General features: G+C 59.6%; 1 protein-coding gene across 2 annotated transcripts; it reads right to left on the bottom strand.

The window, feature by feature from the left end:
* Nucleotides 1–1,274: 1,274 nt before the first annotated feature.
* Nucleotides 1,275–22,993, bottom strand: CBFA2T3 (core-binding factor, runt domain, alpha subunit 2; translocated to, 3). 2 transcript variants are annotated; one of them, XM_008565867.1, is made up of 11 exons: nucleotides 22,847–22,993; nucleotides 19,602–19,679; nucleotides 16,257–16,498; nucleotides 16,062–16,151; nucleotides 11,465–11,646; nucleotides 10,869–11,098; nucleotides 8,692–8,777; nucleotides 8,033–8,231; nucleotides 7,456–7,524; nucleotides 5,554–5,744; nucleotides 1,275–4,010 (listed from the first exon to the last, which is right to left on the bottom strand). In XM_008565867.1, the coding sequence occupies exons 1-11, from the start codon at nucleotides 22,965–22,967 to the stop codon at nucleotides 3,720–3,722; spliced, it is 1,779 nt and encodes a 592-aa protein (XP_008564089.1). In that variant the 5' UTR covers nucleotides 22,968–22,993; the 3' UTR covers nucleotides 1,275–3,719. The 2 variants fall into 2 exon arrangements, with proteins under 2 accessions (XP_008564089.1, XP_008564090.1); XM_008565868.1 differs by lacking the exon at nucleotides 19,602–19,679 and having other exon boundaries at nucleotides 22,847–22,985.
* Nucleotides 22,994–23,474: the final 481 nt, after the last annotated feature.

Below are 23,474 nucleotides of genomic sequence, written 5' to 3'. Positions count from 1 at the left end.
GCGAGGGGCCTGGGGGCCAGTGTCCGCCTGCCGTCTGCCCTGGGCTGGGCCTTGGGGGCTGGGAAGTCCTGGCTGCTGTCCTGCTCAGCCTTTCCGTCCCTGCTTTGGCCTCAGAACAGGAGGTGAAGCTACTGCTTTGGTTTGGGGCTTGGGGGTTGGTTCTGCGAGGAACCACGTCTCAGAGCGCTGGTTCGCCTGTGTGTCTGAAGTTAGCGGTGGCTCGTGGGGAGGGGAGTCTCGCACACACACCTCTGGGTCCACAGTCTGTGACTCGTGGAGTTATTAGCAGGGCGGGAGGGCTCAGAGCAGGACAACAGGCGCAGCTCTCCCCAGCCCCAGGCATGACTCCCACCCAGGCCCTATGTCTAGAGCCCTTGGTGCCCAACACAAGGCGGGCAGATACCCCAGCTACAGACTGCGGGGCAAGGCTACCAGCACGTGTCTATCGCTACCAGTCGTACAGCTCCTAATGCAAAAACACTGCCCGTCCCCGTCCCCTCTCCAAAGCTATGACTTCTGTGATTGGTTCTGCTGTAAGGACTGGCCGAACAGGGCCTGAGCACAGGGATCAACAGGAACGCCAGTGCCCAGAGCTCCCGAGGGGTCAGCACCTTCCCCAGAGCCTCTCTGGGCCACAGGGAGCTGCCTTGCTTCACTGGACCTGGGCAACACTGCCCAGAACTCCCTGCCACAGCACACTGGGACACACCTCTTGCTGTCTCTGGGCCTCAGTTTCCCCACTGCAAGTCCCCACCCCCACCCTGCCGCCATCCCAATTCTGCAGTGCTGTTGGCTGTGGGGGCTCCATCTGTTGCCTCTGGCCAGCCCCTCGATGCCGGGTCTGTGCAGTCCTGCTGGAGGTGACTTCCTGGTGCACAGTGGAATCACTCTGGGCAGACAGCATTGAACAGCTGTCTTCCTGGTAGCTGGGGTACGAATGCCCGCCACACCCTCAGCCTGTGGTCTGGCCCCTGCAGGCTGGTCTGGCTGGATGGGGCCAGCTGGCCAACATGCTACTGTCCCTGGTACAACTGCTTAGCCCCAAACAGGACCCGGTAAAGGGAAGAAAACAGAGAAGGCCTTTGCACAGAAACTAGTAAGTCTCCAGGTGAGGCTCCCCCATGATGCGCCTCAGACCAGAGCCCCCCACCGCCCCAGGAGCAAGCACCCCTGACACCAGGGACTGGAGTTACCAGGGAAGCTGCCAGCAACACCCAGGCCAGGTGGTCTCTGGAGACTCACCGCTCTCCCGCACAACATCATTAGACCACACAACCCTGAGGTCCAGCTTTATTCTCCTCCAAAAGCAAGGTGCCCATCTCCTCCTCTCTCGGGGCCCTTTGCTAACTGTGGCCTACGACCCTGCCCACCTGGAAGGACACAGGGCACACATGGGGCAGGGCAAGGGGACGAGACGAAGCACCAAGGGGGACAAAGGGGAGAACAGTCCCAGGATGCCAGCTCCAGGAGGCAGGGCCACTCCACGGCACACTGACACCGCTGGGATGGCAGGCTCCACTGGACTTGAGAAAAACAGCAGTCTGGAAACAAGAACAGGCGGCTTCCACTGTCTAATCGAGAGCCACATCCCAGAGCAGTCCTGGCTTCCCTGAAACCCACAGCAAACCTCTACGAGCTGGGGAGTAGAGGTGGTGCTGGTGCCTGGGGAACCTTCTGGAGGATGGGACAGATCTGTCTCGGCTTTCAGAACGAGGTTTCTGCTGTCAGGCTTGGCTCCGGATCCGGCTGGTGGCAACCTGGTGGGATCCCTCCTTGTATGCTTAAAGAACATTTTCCATCTGTGAAAGGACCACCACCACCAAACCAACCACTGCTCCCGACAGGACCACAGCTCAGATTTCTCTGAAAATCTATTTCCTACACTTTACATACTTCCGTGGTTTCTCTTAATTTTTTTATTTGGCAAACATCTCTTCTTTATTATCATCACACATATCATTATTTGGACCTCTGTAAAGACTATATACATTCACATTGACGTACACTACGGACTTGGTGCCCTGTGGGCCTCCCGGAGCCCGGGTTCAGTAGACGGACACTCCGTATTGCACTCGTGTCCTGGGGACTTTTCACAGCAAAGCACAGAGACGCGGGTCCCGGACCCCGGCTGCTGTCTGCTCTTCCATTCAGCACAAGTGTGAGTTTCCTTGCTCCTTATTTCTTCCTTGATGTGGTGGAGGGAGATGAGTGGGGCGGAGAGGAGGGTGGGCAGGTGGTGCGCCTAGGGCGCCAGGGGACAGAGACACGCGTTGTGTGTACACAGTGGCTCCAACATCTTCTGCGGTCAGGGTGGGGCCAGCTGCTTCTGCATGTAGGTTTTTTTTTTGTTTGTTTGTTTGTTTTCTGCAAAAGTTTGGAAAAAAGGAGAGTAGCCGCAGCAAGACACTGGGTTGGGAGTGGCAGAGGGCAGTGGGAGCAGAGAGAAGAGAGGTAGAGAGCAAAGCCGAGAGGCGGGGGCACGAGCGGCCACTGGCCCCTGTGCTGAGACAGCAGTCGAGACCAGCCCGAAAGATTGTCACAGCTGTGTTTCCGAATTATGCTCTCTCTGGGAAGAACACTTTAGCATTTCTTTTTCACAAGTGGAAGAAGAAATATGGAAAGTCACAGAGGGCGGGAGGACAGACGCAGATGGTGCCGTGGCACTGGCTTGCTGGGGACACGCACAGGCACATGGCGGTGGCCTCCCTGCTCACCCGCCTTGACCCAGTGGGGGTCTGCCAACTCCTCGAAAAGCAACAAAAGTTCGCTTCCTGTTGGGCAAAAAACCCTCCAAACCCCAATATCCCACACCCCACCAACAAAATCTGAACAGAAATTTTAAAAAAGACCAGCATACAAACCAACCCAACAGTGGAGTAAAAAGGTGAACACACTTTGGCAGTGACAAAGAAAATTTGGATTTTGACTTCTTGTGTTTGCTTTTTGGGTTTCCTTTGGAGCAGAGGTGTGTCCGGTATCCTTGGCTGGCTAGCTAGCAAGGTAGTTTGCAGGTCCGCTTTGTTTGCTTTTCTTAAAAAAACTTTTTGGATTTTTACTTAAAGCCAAAGAGTTTGACATTAAAGGAAAAAAAAAATATCTGAAACCAAAGATACTTCTTGAGTCAGAAATTGAAATCTTTCTTACCGTCTTTGCTGCATCGGCCAAACACCCCTGGGGTGGTTTGTGGACACAGCAGGGCACCAATCTCTGGCTGTAAAACAACAGTTTCCTTTTCCCCTGTGATTGGTAAAGGGGAGAACCCCCACAGTGTTCTTTGTCCATTTCTGAGTAGTTCTTTTGTCAACAAAACAAAATCTCAAAAAATTCTTTGCTGAAAATATAAGCCACTAGTTAGACTTTTTTCATTAAAGAGAAAGCGTGTGAAAGTCAAAGACAGAAAAACAAGAGAGAGACAGAGAGGGAGACACAGTGGGCGGCCAGTCACGCTCTGGCCAGCAGCGCTCCACTGTCTAAAGCTCGGTCAGAGGTTTCTGAGGATGCTTGCGCAGAGAGAGGTGTCAGGAGGTCGTCACATGGGATCATCAGGTAGCTGGGGGAGTTGCATTGAATGCAGTTTCTGTTGGTTGTGTTTTCTTCTGCAGAGCAGCAGCAGCAGTGACTCCAGTCTGTTAGCCTCCCGGGGCTGGGTGCAGCATCCGGCAGCCCTGGGGTCAGCGGGGCACGGCGTCCATGGGCTGGGCGTCAGGGTCTGGGAAGGGTCAGCGGGGCACGGCATCCAGAGGGCCAGGGGAGCCAGGGCAAGAAGGCCCTGCAGAGCCGGCCTCACTGGGGCTGGCGGCGCCTGTGGGTGGGGAAGGGCCCAGGCTAGCAGGGGCACAGGGCTGTCCGGGCACCGGGTCAGCCACCACGGCAGTGGAGCCCTGCAGGCTCTGGCCACACACGTGGTGGTGCTTCTCCCAGTCCTTGTGCTGGCAGAAGGACCCGCAGTAGCGTGCCGCGTTGCAGCCGCTGCAGGTCTCGCTGGCCTTGCGCCCGCAGTTCCAACAGCTCTGGATTGGGGGGGAGGGGAGAGGATGATTGGGGGGGGCCCCAGGGCCAGCCCACTCCAAATCCCCAACATGTACTCCAAACAAAGCCACTCAGACCCAGCCACACGGTCACCAAGCAAGAAGAGAAAACCCCAAAGCTCCACAGCCCTTGGTGATTCCCAGACATAATGACTCACTGGGCCATTTTTGGGATGCCGTCTCCCACTGCCACATCTCATAACTTCAGCCCACTCAGATAGGTTCGCACTGTGCTTCGAGACCACAGCTCCTCCCTCCCTTCCAGGAGGCCCTCCTGAGCTTACCAGGGCTCCAAAATTGGAAGGGGCAGTCCCAGCAGGACCTAGATTGCTGAGACTCTGACTTCCTGCCTCTGCACTCCCTACTCTACCTGGGCCTCTGCTCCTTTCCACAGAATGAGCAGTAACCTCAGATGCCTAGGTGAGCAGAAAGCAGTCAGGGACACTCGTGCAAAGCCCAGGGCACTTGGTGGGCCCAGGCCGCTCTTAACAGCTCAACTGGAACTCCCAGGGAGCAGCCAGGCTGTGGCCGGGGAAGCCTCCTTGTTAGTCCCTGCACTGCCCGGCATGGTCCCCAGATGCCTATGCGCTTGCCTCCTCCTTCCAGGCCTGCTTGGTGTCACCTGCCATGAGGCTCTTTCTGACACTGGCTCTCCCTCCCACACGCCCCACCTCCTGGAGTTTTATCTGCTCCACTTCTGTTGTAACTGGTGACTTCTCTCTCCTCCCACTCAAACGCTGGGCTCCGTGAGCTCTTTGTCTTTTGTTCTAGACTTTTTCTCCAGAGCTGAGAGTATTTGTCAAAAGAGCTGGCACAGAGAGGCGGTAGGTGATGGAGACTCCTCCGTCCCCCCCAGGCCAGCCCAGGCTCATACACATGCCGGGGGTTTGTAGACCTGCCCCTTCTCAAAGAACAGTTCCAGGACTTTCCTGGAAAGAGTATCTTCCTCTCCCTGACTTTTCTGCTGTCCGAGTTCTTCTCTAACAAGGAGGAAATGGGTCCCACAGGGGCCTCTGGCAGTGTCCGGTACACCAGGCACCAGCAGGGTAACAACTCCATGCCCTTCCTGCTGAGCACCTGCTGCGTGTGTGCCAGGGGCTGAGTGAGGCACATGAGAAGCCACCTGGGTCCTCATGGCTCTTCTCGAGCCTCCTGCTTTCACTGGTTGGAGAACATAGGCTTCGGTATCAGCTGCCTGAGTTCGAATAACGGCTCTGCCATCTCCTAGGGCTGTGACCTCAGACAAGCCACCTCCCCCTCGAGCCCTCAGTTTCCCCATGCATGCTGGGGGTGCCCACAGGAAGTCTCGCCCAAACAAGCACAGGGCAGGGGGGACTGTGTGCTCACAGTGCCACACCCGTGCCACCACAGTGACAGTGAATGGGGCGCAGAGAGTTCACACGGGTTACCCAAGGTCACATGACCAATGGGTCCCAGCCCAGGCTTGGTTGACCTGGGTCTCACTCCCAGACCATGCTGGATGCAAGGCAGGGGACAGGGTGCAGGAGGGGCTGGGTGGCCCTACCTCACTGGAGTCCTCCTGCTGGTTTATGACGGTCAGGGCATCCTCCGAAGCTTGCCGCTTGGCCTCGGCCAGGGCCCGCTCCATCTTGGCGCGCTCCGTGGTGATGAGCTCGTGGGCTTTGCGCTCTGCATCGGACACGGCCTTCTGCAGCTCCGACATCGCCTGCCGTTTCACCTCATTCACTGCCTCTTCTGCAAAGGATGCAGGCGGCCTGGCGGTCACATGGGTCAGCCCAGTAGGTCTCTGGGCCTCCACATCCACAGCCTGGGCAGGGGCCACGTGTACATCATAAACCACACGTGTGTGTGTGCACAACACAGGAACTTGTGGAGAGCCCTACGCCCATGCAGACATGTTTGTGCAAATGAACACACCCTCCTGGGCTTGCCTGCACTGTGTGTGTTGTGAGAAGCAGGATTTTCAAATCTCACCCTCTACTGTAGTAGTTCTGAAACTCCAGTGTCTGCTGGGGGTTTAGAGACCTGCCCCTCCCTCTCCCTTGGCCGGGCCCTCCCCCAGTCTAAGCAGGCAGACCTGGGGGTGCCTGGGAACATGCATTTCTCCCATGTTCCAGGTGAGGCATCAGCTGTTGGCCCCCGGACCCCACTTTGAGAACCACAGCTCTGCTGTTCTGCCTCAGGTCAGTCAGCTGGCACCTCTGCCCCATCCAGAAGCAGCTGGGACATGCCCCCGGTCCACTCCCCCTAGCCACACCTGCCATCTGTACCTGCTCAGCTTCTGCAGACCAGGCTCACTGATCTCAGTCTGATGGTTCTGCTCTGAGCCCCAGGGAGGCACTGCACTGGCCAGCCAGAGAGGCCAGTTTCATCTCCACCGGCCAGCAGAGACTATGAGGCCACGTGGGGATCTCTGCACCCACCACCCAGGCCCGCCTGGGAACTGGGAGGAGTCAGCGATGAGGCTGAGGGCCCACGCCCAGTGCCCCCCAATTGGACTGTGCCATTCAGCACTGGGAACGACACCCCAACCCCCTTGAGTCCCTGCTAAACTACCCCACTTGCCTCAGTTTACCTGGCAGTGCTGTTCTAGTCTGGCGTAAGAATCAGCCCCAGTGGGGAGAGGGTAGGATTAAGCAGAACCCCGTTTAAGGGGCCGAGACACTCCCAAGAGCCTCCCCGTCTGCTTGTTTGCCCAGTGGGGTCTGCCTGCAGGCCCAGTGGGAGCCACCTGGCCTGACAGCTGCTGATGGACACAAGTGTCACTGTTCAGGCCATGTGAACATCAGCAAAGGTCCCATAGGACCCACCACAGGGCCAGACGGGGCAAAGGGAACAGGCCAGGTAAGTGAGGGTCCCTGTCCTCCAGTCCAGGCTACAGGGTCCAAGCTTGCCCCTGCCCCCAGCCTGGCTCTGGGCAGCCATGCCCTCGCCTCCACTCCAGGCTGGGACCTTCTACCCTCTCTGCTTTCAAGCCTCAGAAGTTCTCCTCTCTCTTCCTTACACCACATTGGATCCATCCGCAAATCAAAACACATCTGGGGCCCCACCGGCTGTCTCCACCACCTTCCCCCGGTGCCAGCGCGCAGGTCTTGCCCTGCCCAGCCCTTCCCCCAGCATCAGGCTCCACATTATGCCCAGGAGGCCTCGTGGACTCCAGCTCTGAGTGCCTGACCCCCAGGTGTCCAGTGTGTGTGTGTGTCTGCTTCTTCCTGCCCAGCGGTACGCTAGCGCACTCATTTCTCAGCAGAGGCTGGGGGCAGCCCTTCCCTGATGATTAATGCTGTTCTGACCCTCTGTGAGCCACAGGGCAGAATGTGCAGCCCCAGGGGCTTTGCCACATGCAGGCAGCACAGCTGAGTTCCCAGACGTAAGCTCGTCATAGACCGAGCTGGTGAGGGGGGTCTGCCCTGACTGCTGTTCCCCGGGGACTGTCCCCACTCACCTGCCTTCCTCCAGATGTCCTCGGGCATGTAGCCAGAGAGGGTCCTAGGCATGAAGTCCTGGTGGACGTCTGAAATGGGGTGGGGTGGGGCCATTGTCACCCACAGGACAGGGCCGTCAGCTGCCCCCCTTATGCTGGGGTCCCATCTCACCGTGGCTGGGCCCTGAGGGCAGGGTGTGTATGCACACTTCCTTGGGGGAGGGGTCCCCAGGCTCCCATGGGCAGCTGCCAAGGAAGGGGGATGCCCTGGAGCTGGTGGCCTTGGATTCGGGCTGAGGGCCGGGCATGTCCCTTGGTTTCTGTATTCATCATTGGGTGGGTGAATGAGCCCCGTGGCAGCCTCCCAGCTCTGAGCCCCTGGACCACCAGACCCCATGACTTCCAGCCAGGCAGTGTCTCTGTGCACAGTGGGAAAGGCACTTGCTTCAAGTGAACCCATGTTGGCTCGTTGTATTGCACCACCTGCGTGATATGACTCTTCTGGGTATCAGCCCTTTCCTGTGGCACTATGCAGGACCAGCCCGCACACGCTAGCTGGTGTCTCCCATGCCCCCATGCCACCGCCCCCAGTGCACACCTAGCTGAGACCCCTCGGGGCCGGCAGAGCTGCTGAGGGGCCGGGCTGCAGCAGGTGTGGGGCCCTTCTTCATGTCCTCAGCGTCACTGTAGCGCCGTATCCAGTGGTTGAGCTCCTCGCGGTCAGTCTCCTGGCACCGGCGCAGCACCGTGAGTGACCGCCGCGTCTTCTCCACCATATCCATGATGCAGTTCAGGAGCTGTGGGTAGTGGGTGACCTTCAGCACCTTGGGAGGCTGGGGTGCAGCCAGAACCCTGGACCGGGCAGGGGTACCCACTTCCACTGATGGCCCTCCTGGGATGTGCTCATGGGACAGGGTGGGTAGGTTCTGAGGAAGCTAGCTTCTAGGGGTGCAACAGGGTGCAGCCTACCTACCCCCAAACCCAGGGGCCCAGACATCCTGTGAAAGAGGCCCTAGGACTGCTTTCCCCCAACGTCTCAAGACTCAGTCAGGCTCTGCTCCGGGAAGAGCCACTGAACATGAGTTGAAGTGGAGGGAAGTCTGAGTCTGCCCAGATAGTTTTCCAGATCTTTCTCTGTGTTCCTCCCATGATGCCTTGCACAGGCCTGTGCTCACCCAAAGGGACAGGTGGCCAGAAAGGGATGAGCAGAACCCCTGGGAGTCACTGCAGAGCTTGCAGCCCCACCTGGACACTCACGTTGTTGAGATGCTTCCACTCCTCGGCCCACTCGCGCTCCGTGAGCCTGTGGTCAATCACCTCTTCCTGCCGGGACCCGGGCACTGCTGCAGGAGAGGAGAGCATGCTTAGTCCCCACCCACACCCAGGCCCCGCTCCATGCTCTCCAAGTCCTGCCTACACTGCACAGGCCCCACCCATGGCCTGTGCCCACTTTGAGAAGATAGACAGGGTGAAGCAGGGAACCTGGGCACTAACCCTCTGCCCACTGTGGGCGGGGGGTGTAGGTGTCATGAACAGGTTCAGCCCATCTCTGGTTCCAGCCTTGGCCACCCCTTCTCTGCTTCCCGGCCTCCAAATCCAGCTCCTCTCACTCTCTCTGCCCCCACTGCCAACGGAAGCTGTTTCAGGTCCCACTTGGAGGCCTTATCACTAATCAAAGCCTGCAGAGGCAAGGATCCTTGTGACTGCCCGGTTCCAGCCCTTGCTCTGCTGCTTCCTCTTGACCAGCTGGACTCCTGTGCATCCCTCAAAGCCCGGGTCACAGTCCCCTCCTCCTCCTCAACAGCCCAGAGTCCTCAGAACTCCTTAAGCCCTGCGTGCCTCTGCAGCTTAGCCCCTGCAGAAGCTCCCATGTCTGCTCCAGGCCCTCCCGACAGACTGTGTCAGCTCCATAGGCAGGGTGGTGCATCCCGTTCACCTGCAGCCCCCATGACAAGCTCCACCTGGCAAGAGGAGGTGCTCAGGCATGTCTGTTGGATCATGAGCAAGCCAGTCTCAGTTCCGCGGGGAGACAGTGGGGTCAGAAAGAGCTGGAAGTCAAGGTGCTTATTCCCCATGGGAACTTGAGCCCTCACCCTGATGCTCTGGGCCTCATTTTCCCTGCCCTGCCTACTCCCTGGGGGTCTGAAAGGACTTTCAGGACACATGCGCAGGAAGCATGTTGTGGAGAAGAGCTCCAAGCTGACTCAGTCAACTTGGAGGTGCCCATGAGTTCCTGAGCCGCAGCAGGGCCCATGTGAGGCGCTTCACTCCTTCACCCCATGCTAGCCTCGGAGGGAGGGCCTGCGTATCATTCCCACTTCACAGATGGGGAGACTGAGGCTGGCTAGGGGTGTGTTTGACCAAGGTCCCCAAATAGGGAGGGAAGAAGCAGGCTGTGAGCTGAGGTCAGCCCAATGGAGCAGGGCCGAGCCCCCAGCCATGAGGCTCCCGGGACTGCGATGTGAGTGATATCCAACAGCATCTGCTCTTCCGTGATGGCCCCTCCCGTGGTTGCTTGAAATGTCAAGTGCTTCCAGCCCCCCCACTGTGTTTGGTGCCCACCACGGTGCTGCCTCTGCCTGTACAGGGTGACCTGGAGCTGACCCACACTTCCTGGGGGCCAAGGACTTTCTGTTTAGGTCTTCTTCAGCCCCTAAAGATCCCCTAGCTCTCCAAACCCAGAATGCCTCCCCCAAATTACAGAAGAGACGGTGGCCTCAGCTTGCTGTCCACCACCCTGACCTGTAGCCCGGGGAGCCAGGGCCTGCGCCAACGCCCCAACCAAAATAGTGGCTGAGATCTGCCCGACAGCTGGCGTTTATTTTTGCATTAGCAGAAGCGGGTGGGAATTAGCACCTGCCTGACCCCCAGCCGTCGCGAGCCAGACGCTGTCACCTGCTGCCTGGGCCCAAGCCCTGGAAGCTTCCGCGGGGGGGTGTGAGGGGGAGATGGCCTTGTGTGGGGTGAGGCCTCTGCTGACCCTGCCTCTGGGCCCCCACTGGTGCCCTGGGCCTCCGTCTCAGCATCAGCTGTTTCCAGGCTTCCCCCTCACAATACACAGGGGCTCCTGGCGTGGGGGATCTTGGTCCCCAGCACAGAGGAGGGACAGACCCAGGACAGGCACCTCTGCAGCCAGAGCCCTGACCCTGGGGGAGCAGGGCGCCCTGGGCCCTGAGGGATGCAAGGTAGCGCATGTCAGGCTGCTCCCAAGACAGAGGTCTGAGAAAGACGGATCCCCCTCAGGTTCCCAGGCTAGCCCCCCTCCCTACAGCCATCTCCTCAGCGTCCTTCCTGGAGAGACAGGGCCAGGGGCACACCCACCGCTGGTACCCACACGTACACGCCCGGGCTTGCACATGTGCACATGTAGGCACACACGTGCTCCTGCTAACACGGCACATGTGTCCATGCCCCCGCCCCAGCACACTGCTCACCAAGTTGCCGATGGCGCTCCCGCAGCTCCCGGGGGTCGGGGTGGCGGTAGGAGTCACGGAAGTGGTGTGCCATTGCCATGTCCTCAAGGCGGTAGTGCGGGGGAGGGGGTGGCGTGGGGCGGGGCAGCCCGTTGCTGGGACTGTAGCGCTGGCCAGGGCTCAGGGTGCATGGCCGTTTGCTGAGGTGGTCGGAGTGCAGCGGATCACGGTCTGACCCGTTCTCTTTGGTCCTGGCCCAAAAGGCAGATGAGGGAATCGTTATGGGGCCACAAGTCATGGGCAGAGGTGCAGGCAGTGGGGGTGAGAGGAGACAGGCATGACAGAGAGAGAGTAAGCATGAGGGGGAGACAGAGACACAGAGAGATTAGACCAGCCCCACAGGGCCCAGTCCAGTGCCCCCCACTCTTCCCTCCTCCTTTGGGGCTCATGTCTCAAGCCTGGCCCCTGGCGTGCAGGCTCCTTCCTGGGCAGCGTGTCCAGCAGCCTTGCAGGGAGAAGGCAACATTGTATCGTATCGACCACATTCTCTCAGTAGTGGGGCAAGGCCCGGCTGAGCTATGGTCCCAGAGCTGGTTCTCCAGGGGGCAGCCGGATACCTGTCAGGTGTCCTCCTCTTGCCATTCTCATTGACTTCCAGCAGGAGTTCTGAGGAGTCGACGGGGGAAGAGGCGTTGGCATCCAGCAGCAGCTGCTCATGCTGGGCCAGGTACTGGGCAGGGGTCTGCTTGGCCAGGCGGGCACAGTGCAGGAGTTCTCGCTGCAGCAAGGGGAGGTTGGCCTGTGAGGGCAGGAAGCGGGGCTCAGACTGGCTGCTGACAAGGCCGGAGGGCAGGCTGCACAGTCTGCTCAGGTCCCAGTGGAGGGATCCCTGGGCTGGGCAGCCCATGGCAGGCTCAAGTCCCGGTCTGGCCCTTGTGTGCCTCTGAGCAAGTCGCACGAACTCTCTGGGCCTTGAGTTCCTCCACTACAACCTAGAGATTGTTTGTCATTTCCTCACATGCCATGGAGTTGGAAAGAGAGGCTAGGCTGGATGACGCCTTGCCCGGGGCACACAGTGATTTGGGTGCCTGGAAGCCCAGATCCCCGACTCCTGGGCTGAAGCTTTTCCCCTCCACCAAGCTTCATCCAGAGAAGGGACCTCCAAGAAGGCAAGGAGGGGACAATGGCGAGGAAGATCGTAACAGTATTCCCTGCCTGCATCCATCCAAGCAGGCACCACGGCACCCGCGGCGGGAAGACACGAGGTTCAGAGAGGGAAGCCACCAGCCCAGGGCACACAGCTAACGGTGAGTGGAGGACCTGGGAACAGAAGTCGTGTGCGCACCGGTGAGAAAGCCTGCAAAGCCAGCCCCCTGCCCGCTGGCTACCAGCCTCTGCCCGAGCCAGCCTGTGCCTCTGTGGCTGCGCTGCTCCGAGCCTGCCACCTCCGCCCGGCTCTGGGGCCTCCTGGCACACATGGCTAGGCTCCTCCTGTGCCTTTGCAAAGTTTCCCAGAGCCGCCATGGAGAGGAGGGTGGCAGGCTGGGCCCCTAGCATGCTGGAAGGGGGCCCAGCTGCAGGCCACTCGGGAGAGCCAGTGGTTCTAAGTATTTGTAAATAAACATTTCCCAACTTTCTCATGCATTTCAAAGCTGCCATGGCGGCCCTCTCCTGCCAGCGCCACCCCAGCACTGCCCCATCAGTGCATCCACCCAGGCCCAATCAAGCAGCCGCTGCATTTCTGTCAAGCAGCACCGGCTGCCAGGCCTGTTTTTCTATTTGGATAACTGAATGGGAGCCAGCCCGCCATCTGCTGAACACGTTAGGACCATAAGCTGGGAAACGAGGTCCCGGGAGGTCTGGAAAGCCAAACATCCTCCCCTCTCTCTCGACGGCCTCCTCTCCCCGGTGGCCTTTCCTGGGCCATCACAGCAGGGCGGGGCCCAGGCTCTGACTGGTCCCTGTTAGAGTGGTGGAAACATCTGGATTCTCTGTCAGCTGGGGCCAGCTGGGAGCTGGGGTGTGGGTGGAGGCTGGCTGGGCAGGGCGGTATCTCCTGGCTTCTGAAAAGCCCTGCCATTCAGCCATGCATGGGGAAGGCTCAGAGAGGGAACAGAGGACCCAGGGGGCCCAGGGACCGGGCAGCACCAGCTGCATGTTCCAGAGGCACAGCAACCCTTGGCTGCGGGATGCAGAACAGGGACTCCTGCTCACCCAGACCAGAACACTGGGGTAGGGGCTGTGGAGAGCCTCTTCTCAAAGCCTCCTCTGAGTCAGTGGTCCCCATTCTGTCCCCAGGATCCCAGCGTGCCCAGGGAGGTGGCTGCACTGGACAAACCAAGCTGGTCTCAAGGCACAGCTGGACCCAACCCCAACGTGCACAGAGGCTCTGATGCTGCAGAGAATCCAAATCCTCTCTCCACAGGCGGGAGCTCAGGCTGAGGGAAAATTAGCGTTTGCACAAACGATAGCCACTGCACTCAGTGGAGCTACGAGGTTGCGCCGTTCCCACCACTCTGCCAAACACCTCCCCGAAGCCTGCCCGACTGTGAGCTTGGCAGACAGCACACCTGGCTTTGCCACCAAGGGGCTGTGTGGCCTTGGGCAGGTCACCTGCCCTGAGTCCTGCCTTGTCTGCAGACTGGAGCAGTGAAAACTCTGGTGTGACAGCTCCGGTTAGCTCTTTGTGAATTAACTCGGTCCCTTCCTGCCACGCTGCAGGTAGCATCATTTCCCTGTTTATTGAGGAGGGGACCTAAGCCAGTGCTGGAGCTCTGGCAAGGCCATGGATGAGAACACCAGGCTGGACAGGGCAGTGGTGTGCCCAAGGTTGCTGCCCGATGGCCAGGGGCCACTCTCACAGGCCCCTCTTTGTGTCTAGCCTTGTAAGGCCGGGCTCCCCCACCCCCGTGCTCCCCTTAGGAAGCAGCTGTGGACCTGCAGTGAATGGGGTGGGGACCCCTCCCAAGGCAGGACCATGCATCAGGGTTCTGGCAATGCTGGTCCACAAGCCCTGGAAACAGAACCAGCTGCAACCTTTTATTTTTGTTTTTATTTTTGAGTCTTTCTGTCCTCCCCCCAGGAACTCCATGTCAGGGAGACGGCTGACTTTGTGTTCCTGACCATCCTGCTGGCCTGGGGCCCTTATGAGGTGGGCAGACCCCTTCCTGTGGCTGGCCCTCATAGCCCTGTGAGAGCACTGTGAGCAGTGGAGAAACCGAGGCAGAGAGATCCCTTGACAAGGCAGTGCTAGGCAAGGGGCATCCTGTCTGGCGCCTACTGAGGGTTGGCACCTGGCTGGGGTGTGGCTGGGTGGACGCTGGGGGCTGGTGGGCACAGGGGCTGCAGGCCTGGCTGGGCAGGAGCAGAGGACAATGGACGCCTCCCTGCCCTGCTCCTCAGTACACCGGGCAGCTGAGGCCCACTGGGGCATCTGCTGCAAATATTTGATCTGACAGAATAAGTGGACAGTGCCCCCAAAGCTGGAGGTGGTGGAATCACAGTAAGTAAAAGAAGGAACAGAGCAAAGGCAGGGCCTTGGGTGAACTGCCAACAGTGCCAGACGGCCCGAACCCTGGCTGTCCTGCCCATAGCTCTGCCTCCGAGTGTGGGTGTGAGCACACAGGGCGTGGCGGGAGGGCAGGTGGGGGGCAGGTGTGGGGTGATGTTTGGTCCTGGGCATGGCCTGTGCGGCCGTGTGGATTTGGAGTCTGACAGATGCAGGTTTGAACCCTGGCTCCATTTCTCTACCAGCAAGGGAACTTGGGCCTCAGTTTCCCCACCTGTTAACTAGGAACAGTGATAGAGCCTACGTCGCCGCCTTGAAGGGGGTCCATGGGACGGCTACGAAAGAGCCTTGTAAAGCACGCCTCCTGCATGGACGAAGGGTGCTCAAGGTGGGTTGAGAACTGCCAATTCCTTACACGCCCCTCAGGCAGGCTTCCCTGTAACCTGAGAACCACCCCGATCTTACAGTTGCAGAGACTGAGGCACAGGGGAGCCAGCTTGGCCCAGGCCAACAGTTGCTAAGTGGCAGGATCAGGGAGCATCTGGATGGTCTGTCCTTAAGACCCCCCAGACATGCAGGTAAACACTGACCCAACTGCCAACAGGCCTGTGGCTGGGAGCACTGCAGCTAGCCAGGGGACACAGTCCCACAGTGAGCAGCACTCGGGGGAGGCCTGCGTGTGGCCAGAATAGCGTCCCCCAGCTGAGCTCCGTGGCACCCAGACCCTGCTCAGCAGAAAAAAGGCTATTGGTTACACTCATCTGGGAGATGCTTCATCCTCCTGCCTCAGAAACAAGCAGCCCTTGCTAGGGAGCAAAGGCCTGCAGTGAGGACGCCGGTCTGAACCCCTGCGGGTCTTGCTCATGTCGTTTTCGTGTGCACACAGGCCACCAGCATCTTTCAAAATGCAGATTCTGATTCAGTGGGTCTGGGCCTTGGCCCGAGAGCCTGCATTGCTCGAAAGCACCTAGTGGTGCCACTGCTGCTGCTGTCGCAACACTGCTGTGTGTGTGGCGAGGCCTTGCCCGTAGTTTGGCCACACCACTCTTTTCATCTGACCCCTCTTCATCCATCCGCCTGCCCAGCAGGCAGCTGCCCCCGCCGGCCATCCACCTGCCTGCTGCCTCTTCTCTCCACCACCCTGACTCTGTGAAGCCACTGGCTCCCTCGCTGGTCCCCAAGCACAGCAGGCACCTCCTGCCCCAGGGCTCTGCATGAGCTGTTCCTGCTGTCTGGAAGGCGGTATCCCCAGCTGCCCACCTGAACCCCTCCCTTAACCTCTTGGCCCTCATTGAAATGCCCCCTCCTTAAGGGGCTTTCAGACTATTTCTCTGTGGCAGACACTTCCAGATTCTATAGTGACTGTTGATTAATTGTCTTTCCTCCACCAGGGCACTGGCTCCAGGACGGCTCTGCCGGCTTGTTCATGGCTGTGTCCCTGAGCCTCACACTGTACCTGGGGTGCTCATAAGATATCTGCTGGGTGAATGGAAGCATTTGGCCAGTAACAGCACAGAACTGAACAGGGAGTTCTGTCTTCGAGTGCTGGATTTGGGGGCTGACTAATCTCGTTTGGTAACTAGTTTGCAGCCTTAACTAGTAGGAGTCAGCTCTGACTGGTTAGCACTGAATGGATGCCAGCAGGGAATGAGATTTGGGGCCTTCTTAGGGGAGGCCCTGTGGCAAAGGGTGTGAACTGGCATTACCTTCAGGAAGGGGATGACGAAGGGTCGCAGCGGGAAGTTGGTGGCCTCCTGGAGCTTGGAATGGAACTCTTCGATGGTCAGCGTTGAGTTCTGTGGGAGAAGACCAGCCTCCCGTGAGCATGATCCAGCCCGAGTGCCCGCACTGTCCCACCCATGCTCTGGGAGGGGCTCCACGCCTGGGCCATCCCGACTCACCACCAGCCCTAGCACCAGTGTGCGCACGCGCTCCCCGGTCTCTGGGGAGATGTCGCCACCGAACTGCCGCAGGGCGGTGAGAAAGCGCTTCAGTTTGCTGAGCTGCCGTGCCCCGCAGGCAGGGGGCGGGTGCTGTGTGCACAGGGCAGCCGTGGGTGGGGAGGCCGGGCTGCTACTGAGGCCGCTGGGTGTGGACGGGGCACCGCTGGTGGCCGTGGGCGAGTGGCTGCTGCCGTTCATCACTGTGGGGGGAGGAAAAATGGTGACACACGGGGACAGTGACAACAATCAAGATGACAGCAGCTCAGTAGCAATGACAACACCTACCCTGATGACGAGGGGGCCATAGGCCCTCGTGGGGCAGCCATGCCCAGCAATGGGTGCGTATGGGCCATCTGTCCTCGTGGCCACCCCATGAGGCATCATGACACCCTTCACAGACATGGAAACCAGCACCCAGGGAGGTGCGACCCCTTGACCCAGGCCCCCGCTGGTGATGACTGCAGAGACTGTGACCTGCGTGTAGCCTCCTGGCCTGGGACAGCCCCTTGAGCCTTGCTCTGGGCCCAAGGTCAGGCCCTTCACCCCGAAAAGGATGCTGGGACCCCACGCTTGGCCTGGCAGATGCCCGAGCCCATCAGGCTGGCTCAGGTCATCACTGTGAGCAGGCAGAGAAGGCTTCTCCACATATCGGGGATTCTCTGGCTCACTTCCTCTCTTCTGGGGGGTGAGGGGGTCTCAGGAAGTGAAAAGTTGCTCATCTCCCCTAAAAGGCCAGCAACCCTCACCTCTGCCACGACGGCTCAAGCAGTGCCCACCCCACACAGCCCCAATGCCTGGGCTGACGGGGCTTAGGGTAGGGCAGGGTACCGGGACCCCCAGCACACACTGGGCTGTCTTGCCTGGGGCTGCTGGGCATGTGGACATGTGTGCACACAGGCCGCAGGCTGGTGCGTGTTGAGGACAAGCAGGTGACCTAGGGACAGCTGATAAGCATGCTGTAGGGGAGCCTTGTTGGTCACTGAGAGCGGCTGCCTGGCTGTGCCCGCCATCAGGGTCAGTGTTCCAGGGCACTGGCCGGTGCCTGGGAGAAGTCCTGGGGCAGGTCCTCCCCCTCAGCCTCGGGTGACGGAGGCAAAGGCCCAGCCTGCAGCAAGGGGGGCTGGAGCACAGGAGGGCCGTGAGGACTTGGAGACGGACACTGCCCTTCCCATAATGGCTCAGGGAAGCCACCTGATTAGGAGTGAGGCTCAGAGGTGCCATGTGGGTCAGACTAAGGGCCTGGCCTCAGTTTCTTCACCTGCAAGCAGCCCCCAGACCATCCTGGCGTTCTGCAGGGGGCTCCAGTCCCTGGCTGTAGATCCTGCCTATCCTCCCACCACCCCCCGTCAGCTGGAGCCGCTCTGCCTCAATTGGTTTTTTGTGTGGGCGTTGTGTAAGACTGCTCATCAATACCTGCCCCTACTTAGCGGAAGTTTAGAAACCACTAACTAAAGGTCAGGGTTGGCGCAAAAACACAAGTGAACGTGGACAGGCCGCAGTGATCAAGCCCAGCACCGTGCTACAGAGGCTCTGAATCCTCGACACAGCTCTCCGAGCAGACGCTCCCCTCACCCGCACATGGCCATGCGAGTTGAAGCCCATCTGCCACCCCTGGTTTGTGTTATCTCAGAAGCTCCTTCTGGGGCTCAGCACAGGCACCCCAGTTCTCTGGAGCAGTCATCACACGGGCAGCGATGGGTCAGCAAGAGGTGCCATGTCCAGAGCTGCCTCCCACTCTCGATGGACGGTGAACATGAGACACAGGAAGCCGAGAACCCTGGTCTCTCACCCAAACTGAGGCTCTGTCCAGAGGACCCCACTGGGCCACTAATTTTCCTTCTCACTGGAGAGCTCCGGCTGTCCCCACGGTGGATACTGACACCCACATGCACCGGTTAAGACGGAGGACAGTCACTTGCTGAACCACAGACAGGCCAGGAGACGGCCCATCATCAGGAGACCTCACCACAGCGGGGCTTGCTTCTCATAGCCGAGCTGGACTGTCCCCACAGGTCTGGACCTCCCAGAGACTTCTAAGACACGCCACTGCCCACGCGGCCTGGGCCCCCGCCCGCCCGACCCCGACCTCCCTGAGGTCTGCTTACCGGCCTTGCCCCGCATGCCTGGGTCTTCCCGGCAGCCCGGCCGCCCCCGCTTGCCCATCGCTACTCCCTCTCGCAGGCTGCCCAGCAAGTCTCAGCAGCTTGCTAAAGAGACGCCGAAAATAACCCCCGGACAAGTGCTTTCATTCCCGCAACAGGTGTGTTACTAAGTTAGACTGCACACGTGTCCCCGGCTGAGGTTTGGGGGCACGCACTAGCACCCCGTGGCTGGGACGGAGCAGCCCTTCCCGCCACCCCCTCCTTGCCCAGGGGGCACCTGGGCAGCTCCCTGGAGCTGGGAATCACCCCCGTCCCCACTGGTGAGAATCACACAGTCAGTGACAACAGCCATAGTGCAGAGCCAACTGCCAAGTGCCGCCATGGCCAAGCACGTCACAGGTAATGGCGGTGGTAAGGACGGGGCTACACAATGTAAATAACTCCCTCGGGCTCAGAGCCTAGGAAGTGCACGGCGGCCACACCTGGGCTGTGCTGCGGAACTGGCCAAAGTCCACCTGATGAACCAAAGCCTGGCTGCAGTCCACGGCCCACAAATACTCTGAATGTTGCCCTATAAGAGCTTCCATTTACCAAACATCTGCCTGGGCCAGGTGCTTAGTGACGGAAATGTCCACTGAGTGGCCAGGGTGCACCAGGCCTCACGACGACGGCTCCACCAGCATGACCCTGGGCACTAGGTGCCACAGTCACTTTCATTTCACAGGTGGGGAAACTGAGGCACAGGTGGTCACACCTTTTCAAGGTCACCGTGCCAGGAAGAGAGCAGGAGCTGGGTTTCCACCTGGGCTGGGCTCTGCCCTTGGAGATGGCTGAGCTGCAGACCTGTCATGGACACATGTCCTTGTACTTCTCCCGCTAACTCTGGGCTCAGCCTTACTAACTCTGTTTTGCTGTTGGAGATAAAGAAGATCAGAGGGGCTGTGCACCTGCCCGAGGCCCCAAAGCTCGTGAGCGGCAGGGTCTGTGGGACTCAGGGACCTTGGCTGCCCTGTTCTCCTGGACCTGCCTCCTCCCGGATCCTTCTCCTCTCTAGGAGGCAGGACTAACAGCAGGTGCACTAACAGGGTACTGAGGCAGTGGGGCAGATCGCTGTGGCCTTCCCCAGGGCAGAGAGCGCTGGGTCTGGCAGTGGGTGCTGGCAAAGACCTTGGAGGCCCACAGTTTTTGTTATTTTACTTACAAAGACAGACCATAGACCATTTTAAGCAGCCATGAAAACGGCCGTGGGGCAGAGACGTCGCAGGCCCGTCCTCTCGATCTGTAAGCAAAATAAGAAAAACACGCCATCAGGAAGGGCGGCAGGTGGTGGAGCCCTCTGCTTCTCAACAGCAGTTTTGGGGATTGGACTCTGTCACCACCTTGGGCCAGCCCGCTCCCCTCTAGGCCTCGGTTTCCTCCTCTGTAAAATAACGGGGTTGGATTAAGTGATTTCTAAGGGCCATTTCTGGAAAGATCTTCCAGAAGTCATAAGAGTTTCAGCATCTCCAGTAGCACTGGGGGGACACCATGGTTCTTAAAAAGCTGTCTTCCCAGAAGGTGCCTGGTGATCCACACACCATCCTCAAGGGACCTGGGGCCCGAGATGTGTGTTTTAGAAGTGACTTGAGACTCAGGGTGTGGAGTGTCCACACGAAGCCCACCATCAAGCAGCTTTGGAGGGAGAAAGCCCCACACGAGAAGATCTGACATGTCTGAGCTGGAGTTAGAGGGATGAGGCCCCAGGGAGCCGGGCCGTGAGCACGGGCGGTGAGTCCCCGCCACGGGGCCATCAGGGTAGGGGGCCTCAGCCCTGTGAGGCTTGGTCTGGGCCCCGCTCCTCATGTTCCTGCCCAGAGCTCTCTCTTCCTCAGCCCTCCTGCCTACCTCCCTGGCTACGCCACGACTTCAACCCCAAGATGAATTTGTGTCCAGAGCGGTCACCGGGCAGGAAAAACCTCAGCCCTCCAGCCGAGGTTCAAGGTCAGTCTCTCTCAGTGTGGCTGGGAGGCCAATTCCCAGGAAAGCTCTGGAGGCTCATGGCAGGAATCTGCAGCTGAGCTGCAGGGGCCTCTGAGAGGGCTGCAGCCAGCCAGGTGCGTGGCCGTGGTTAACCACTGGTTAATCATGTGGATTAGGGAACAAATCTGAAGCCCCTTCGGGGGTGGCTGGAGCCTCAGATGGAACTAAAGTGTCGGCTTAGAAAAGAAAAAAACTGCTTGTCTCTTTTGTAAGCTTCGTGCTCTTTAAATAAAGCCAGGACTTCCACCCAGAAACTGGACCCCACAGTGGGGTGAGGGCCAAGGGGATGGGAAGGATGCACGGGGACACCTGAGCCACGCTCACACCAGTGCCCTCACATCTGTTCACAGGCCTCACGAAAGCAAAGCCCGTAGGGTCTCAGTTGATCCCAACACATCCCCAACAGGAACATCTGGTCCATAGACCAGTGCTTTCAGGAACATGGGCTTCTGATCCCAGGGAAATAGTAGGCTGGGAGGGGCTGTGCCCACGAGGTCCTGGGGAGCCCAGGATCAGACCATCAGGAGGTCTCTGCTCCTCCCGCTTGGGTCCTGAGACATTGGAGGGGCCTCACTACTCCACGCAGTGCAGTCTCGGCCTCGCTCCTGGAGCTGTGGCCGCTCCCCCGGGCTGAGGGGAACACTGGCAAAATCCATGCAAGGCCAGCAGCTGCCTGAGGTCAGAGCCACTCAGTGCACAGACTGCCTGTGGTCCAGCCCAGAGGGGAGGACTGTTCTGAAGAGACAGAGGGGCGATCCCTGCCAGGCCTCGTTGCCGTAGGAGGACGATATGTGAAGAGAGGCGCAGCCAGCCTCTGGCACTACAGGACTGCGACCCGCTGGGCAGGCTGGGGCCTGCATGCTGAGGACCACTGCCCTCCAGGACCAGCAGCTGCCGTGGCCCTGTCCTGTCAATGGCAGGCAGGGCGGGGGTCCCCTGTCTCCAACCACATATCAGGACCCTGGCTGGGACCTTCTGAGCAAATCGAGGGTGCAGGGATTAATGTCAGGCCATCAAGTGCCTCCTCTGAGGCTGGCACATTCCTGGATGTGCCTGCCTATAGGCAGCTGCACCTGGGGGCAGGTGGTGTCACCCCATTATCAACTGAGTCGGGAGCTTGGCTTGAAGCCAACATCCTACTAACAAGGGGACAGGCCTGGATTTGGACGTGGGCTGCCTGACCCCACAGCCAATGTTTTCCTGCAGGTGGAGAGTGGGTGACGCCCAAGCCCTCAGTGAAGCCAGTGCCTGGCCTTGGAGGGCAGAACCAGCACCCACCTGGCCTGCAGCCACCCCAGCTCAGGTAGATCCATGGGAAGAACAAGGAGCCCTGGAAGGGCAGAGAGGGGTACCAGGGAAGCGCTCTCCACCAGGCCAAGGGATCTGAGGCTCCTCTTCCAGAGAGGGGCTTCCTGTGGTTTTCAAAGCCTGGGGAAGGGTCTCCCAGGTATGGGGCTTTCCGGCCTCTGCATGTGGGGGTGGGGGTGGTACGTGGATTCACCACCTACCAGATACACTCAGGACACACTCCTACGCCTCCGATCTTGGGGGCCAAGGAACACGTCCCGCACACTGGCCCAAGCCTGGGGGTCTCCTCTTCTCAACTGCTCAGGACCCTGAAAGTCACTGAATCACCAACTTTCCTCCTCAAAGAAAAGGCTCCAGTGGTGGGTGTGGATGAGAACCAGTGGCTCCCCGCTCCAGAGCCCCCAGAACTCCCCCAGAGCAGCTGCATGGGCTGAGCATACACAGGCCATCTGCCCAGGACCAGCAAGACACACCCAGGGCTTGGAGAGAGTCGTACACGCCGGGGCCAGTCCTGCACCTCTGCCCCTGGCCGAGCCACATGGTCAGCTGCCCAGGTCCCCTGCCTCAGTTCTTGGCCCATCCTCACAGCCCCTGGTATCTGAGCCCCTCCATAGCCAGAGCCACCTCAGTGGCCCCTTCAGCAGGGCCTGTATTCAGGCAACCTGTTATGTGACCTCGGGGAAGTCACTCCCTCTCTGAGTTCCATGTTTCTTCTGGATTGGGTCTGGTCCTGGGTGCGGGGTGGATGTCCCTGGACCTCAGGAAGTGGAAAATGCACAGCTCCCTGTGATTCAGTGCGTCCGCTGTGCCAGCCACTGCTGTGAGAGTGTCTGTGATCCTCGCAGCAGCCCCCTCACAGATGAGGAACCCCAGTCCGGAGAGGTAAGGTAGCTTTCCCAAAGTCACACAGCTAGGGAGCAGAAGAGCTGGGATTTGAACCTACAAAACCTGGGCTCTTGGCCATGATGCGCCCCCCCCCCCAAGAGCCCAGGGTAGAGTTTATCCCTTTAGTGCAGAGTCCAGACTTTTAAACAACTCAAGAGGCTCCCTGAAGACGCCTGTCCCCTCTGCCCCGCCCTCCACTGCTGGGGTGGGGTGGCAGGGCTGGAGGTTACTCACGTGTGTGTGGGGTGAAGGAGGGGGGTCGTGTGGCTCCCTGGGACGCAGTGGGCGGCGGGGGCGGCATGCTGGGGGGCGTGGACCGGGGCTGCGTCTTCACCTCGGCAGGGGAGTCGGGCATCGCTGTGGCCTTCTCCTTCCTGTCGGCTGGGCAGTGACGAGGGGAGGAAAAGAGAGAAGATGAAGCAGGCCGAGGGACAGGAGGGCTGGCAGCCACCCAGTCCCGCCTGGTTCTCAGCCCCACCTGGTACTTGGCCAAGACCCCACCGGCAGCAGGTTGGGGCCTGAGCTCCTGTGGACCCAGGTGGGCTCCTGGCTCTGCCCAGCCCGGGGACTCAGCCTGCCCCAGATAAGCCCCAGCTGCCCTCCCAGGCGGCTGACGTCTCACCTGCAGGTGACTGCTGGGGACAGAACCAGGCCAGAGGACGGTTGGAGTCAGCCCGTTGCAGGTGTGCCAGCCAGAATAGGACTAGGGTCCTCACTGTACAGTGGCTCCCCAGGCTTGAGGTCTCTGTAGACCAGGGAGTTGGCAGCACCCCGAGGCGGTGGCTCTCATGCTCCGCTTCCACCAGCACCCTCCAGAGGGTGTGTTCAGACAGACCCAGCCTCCCCAACCCCAGCTATGACC

This window comes from Galeopterus variegatus, unplaced genomic scaffold, assembly GCF_000696425.1.
Source record: "Galeopterus variegatus unplaced genomic scaffold, G_variegatus-3.0.2 Scaffold210, whole genome shotgun sequence".
In the NCBI taxonomy this organism is placed as follows: domain Eukaryota; kingdom Metazoa; phylum Chordata; class Mammalia; order Dermoptera; family Cynocephalidae; genus Galeopterus; species Galeopterus variegatus.
Note: the sequence above shows the minus strand (reverse complement) of the source record. Positions and strands in the feature narration are given on the sequence as shown.

Bases quoted from the DNA above. Each gene is read 5' to 3' on its own strand.
- CBFA2T3 (XM_008565867.1), bottom strand. From the start codon at position 22,967: ATGCCCGACTCCCCTGCCGAGGTGAAGACGCAGCCCCGGTCCACGCCC. The intron at 11,099-11,464 runs GTATCCGGCTGC...CTTTTGGGCCAG, and splicing joins AAGAGGAGGACACCTGACAG to GACCAAAGAGAACGGGTCAG. The intron at 8,232-8,691 runs GTGAGTGTCCAG...CACTACCCACAG, and splicing joins AGTGGAAGCATCTCAACAAC to CTCCTGAACTGCATCATGGA.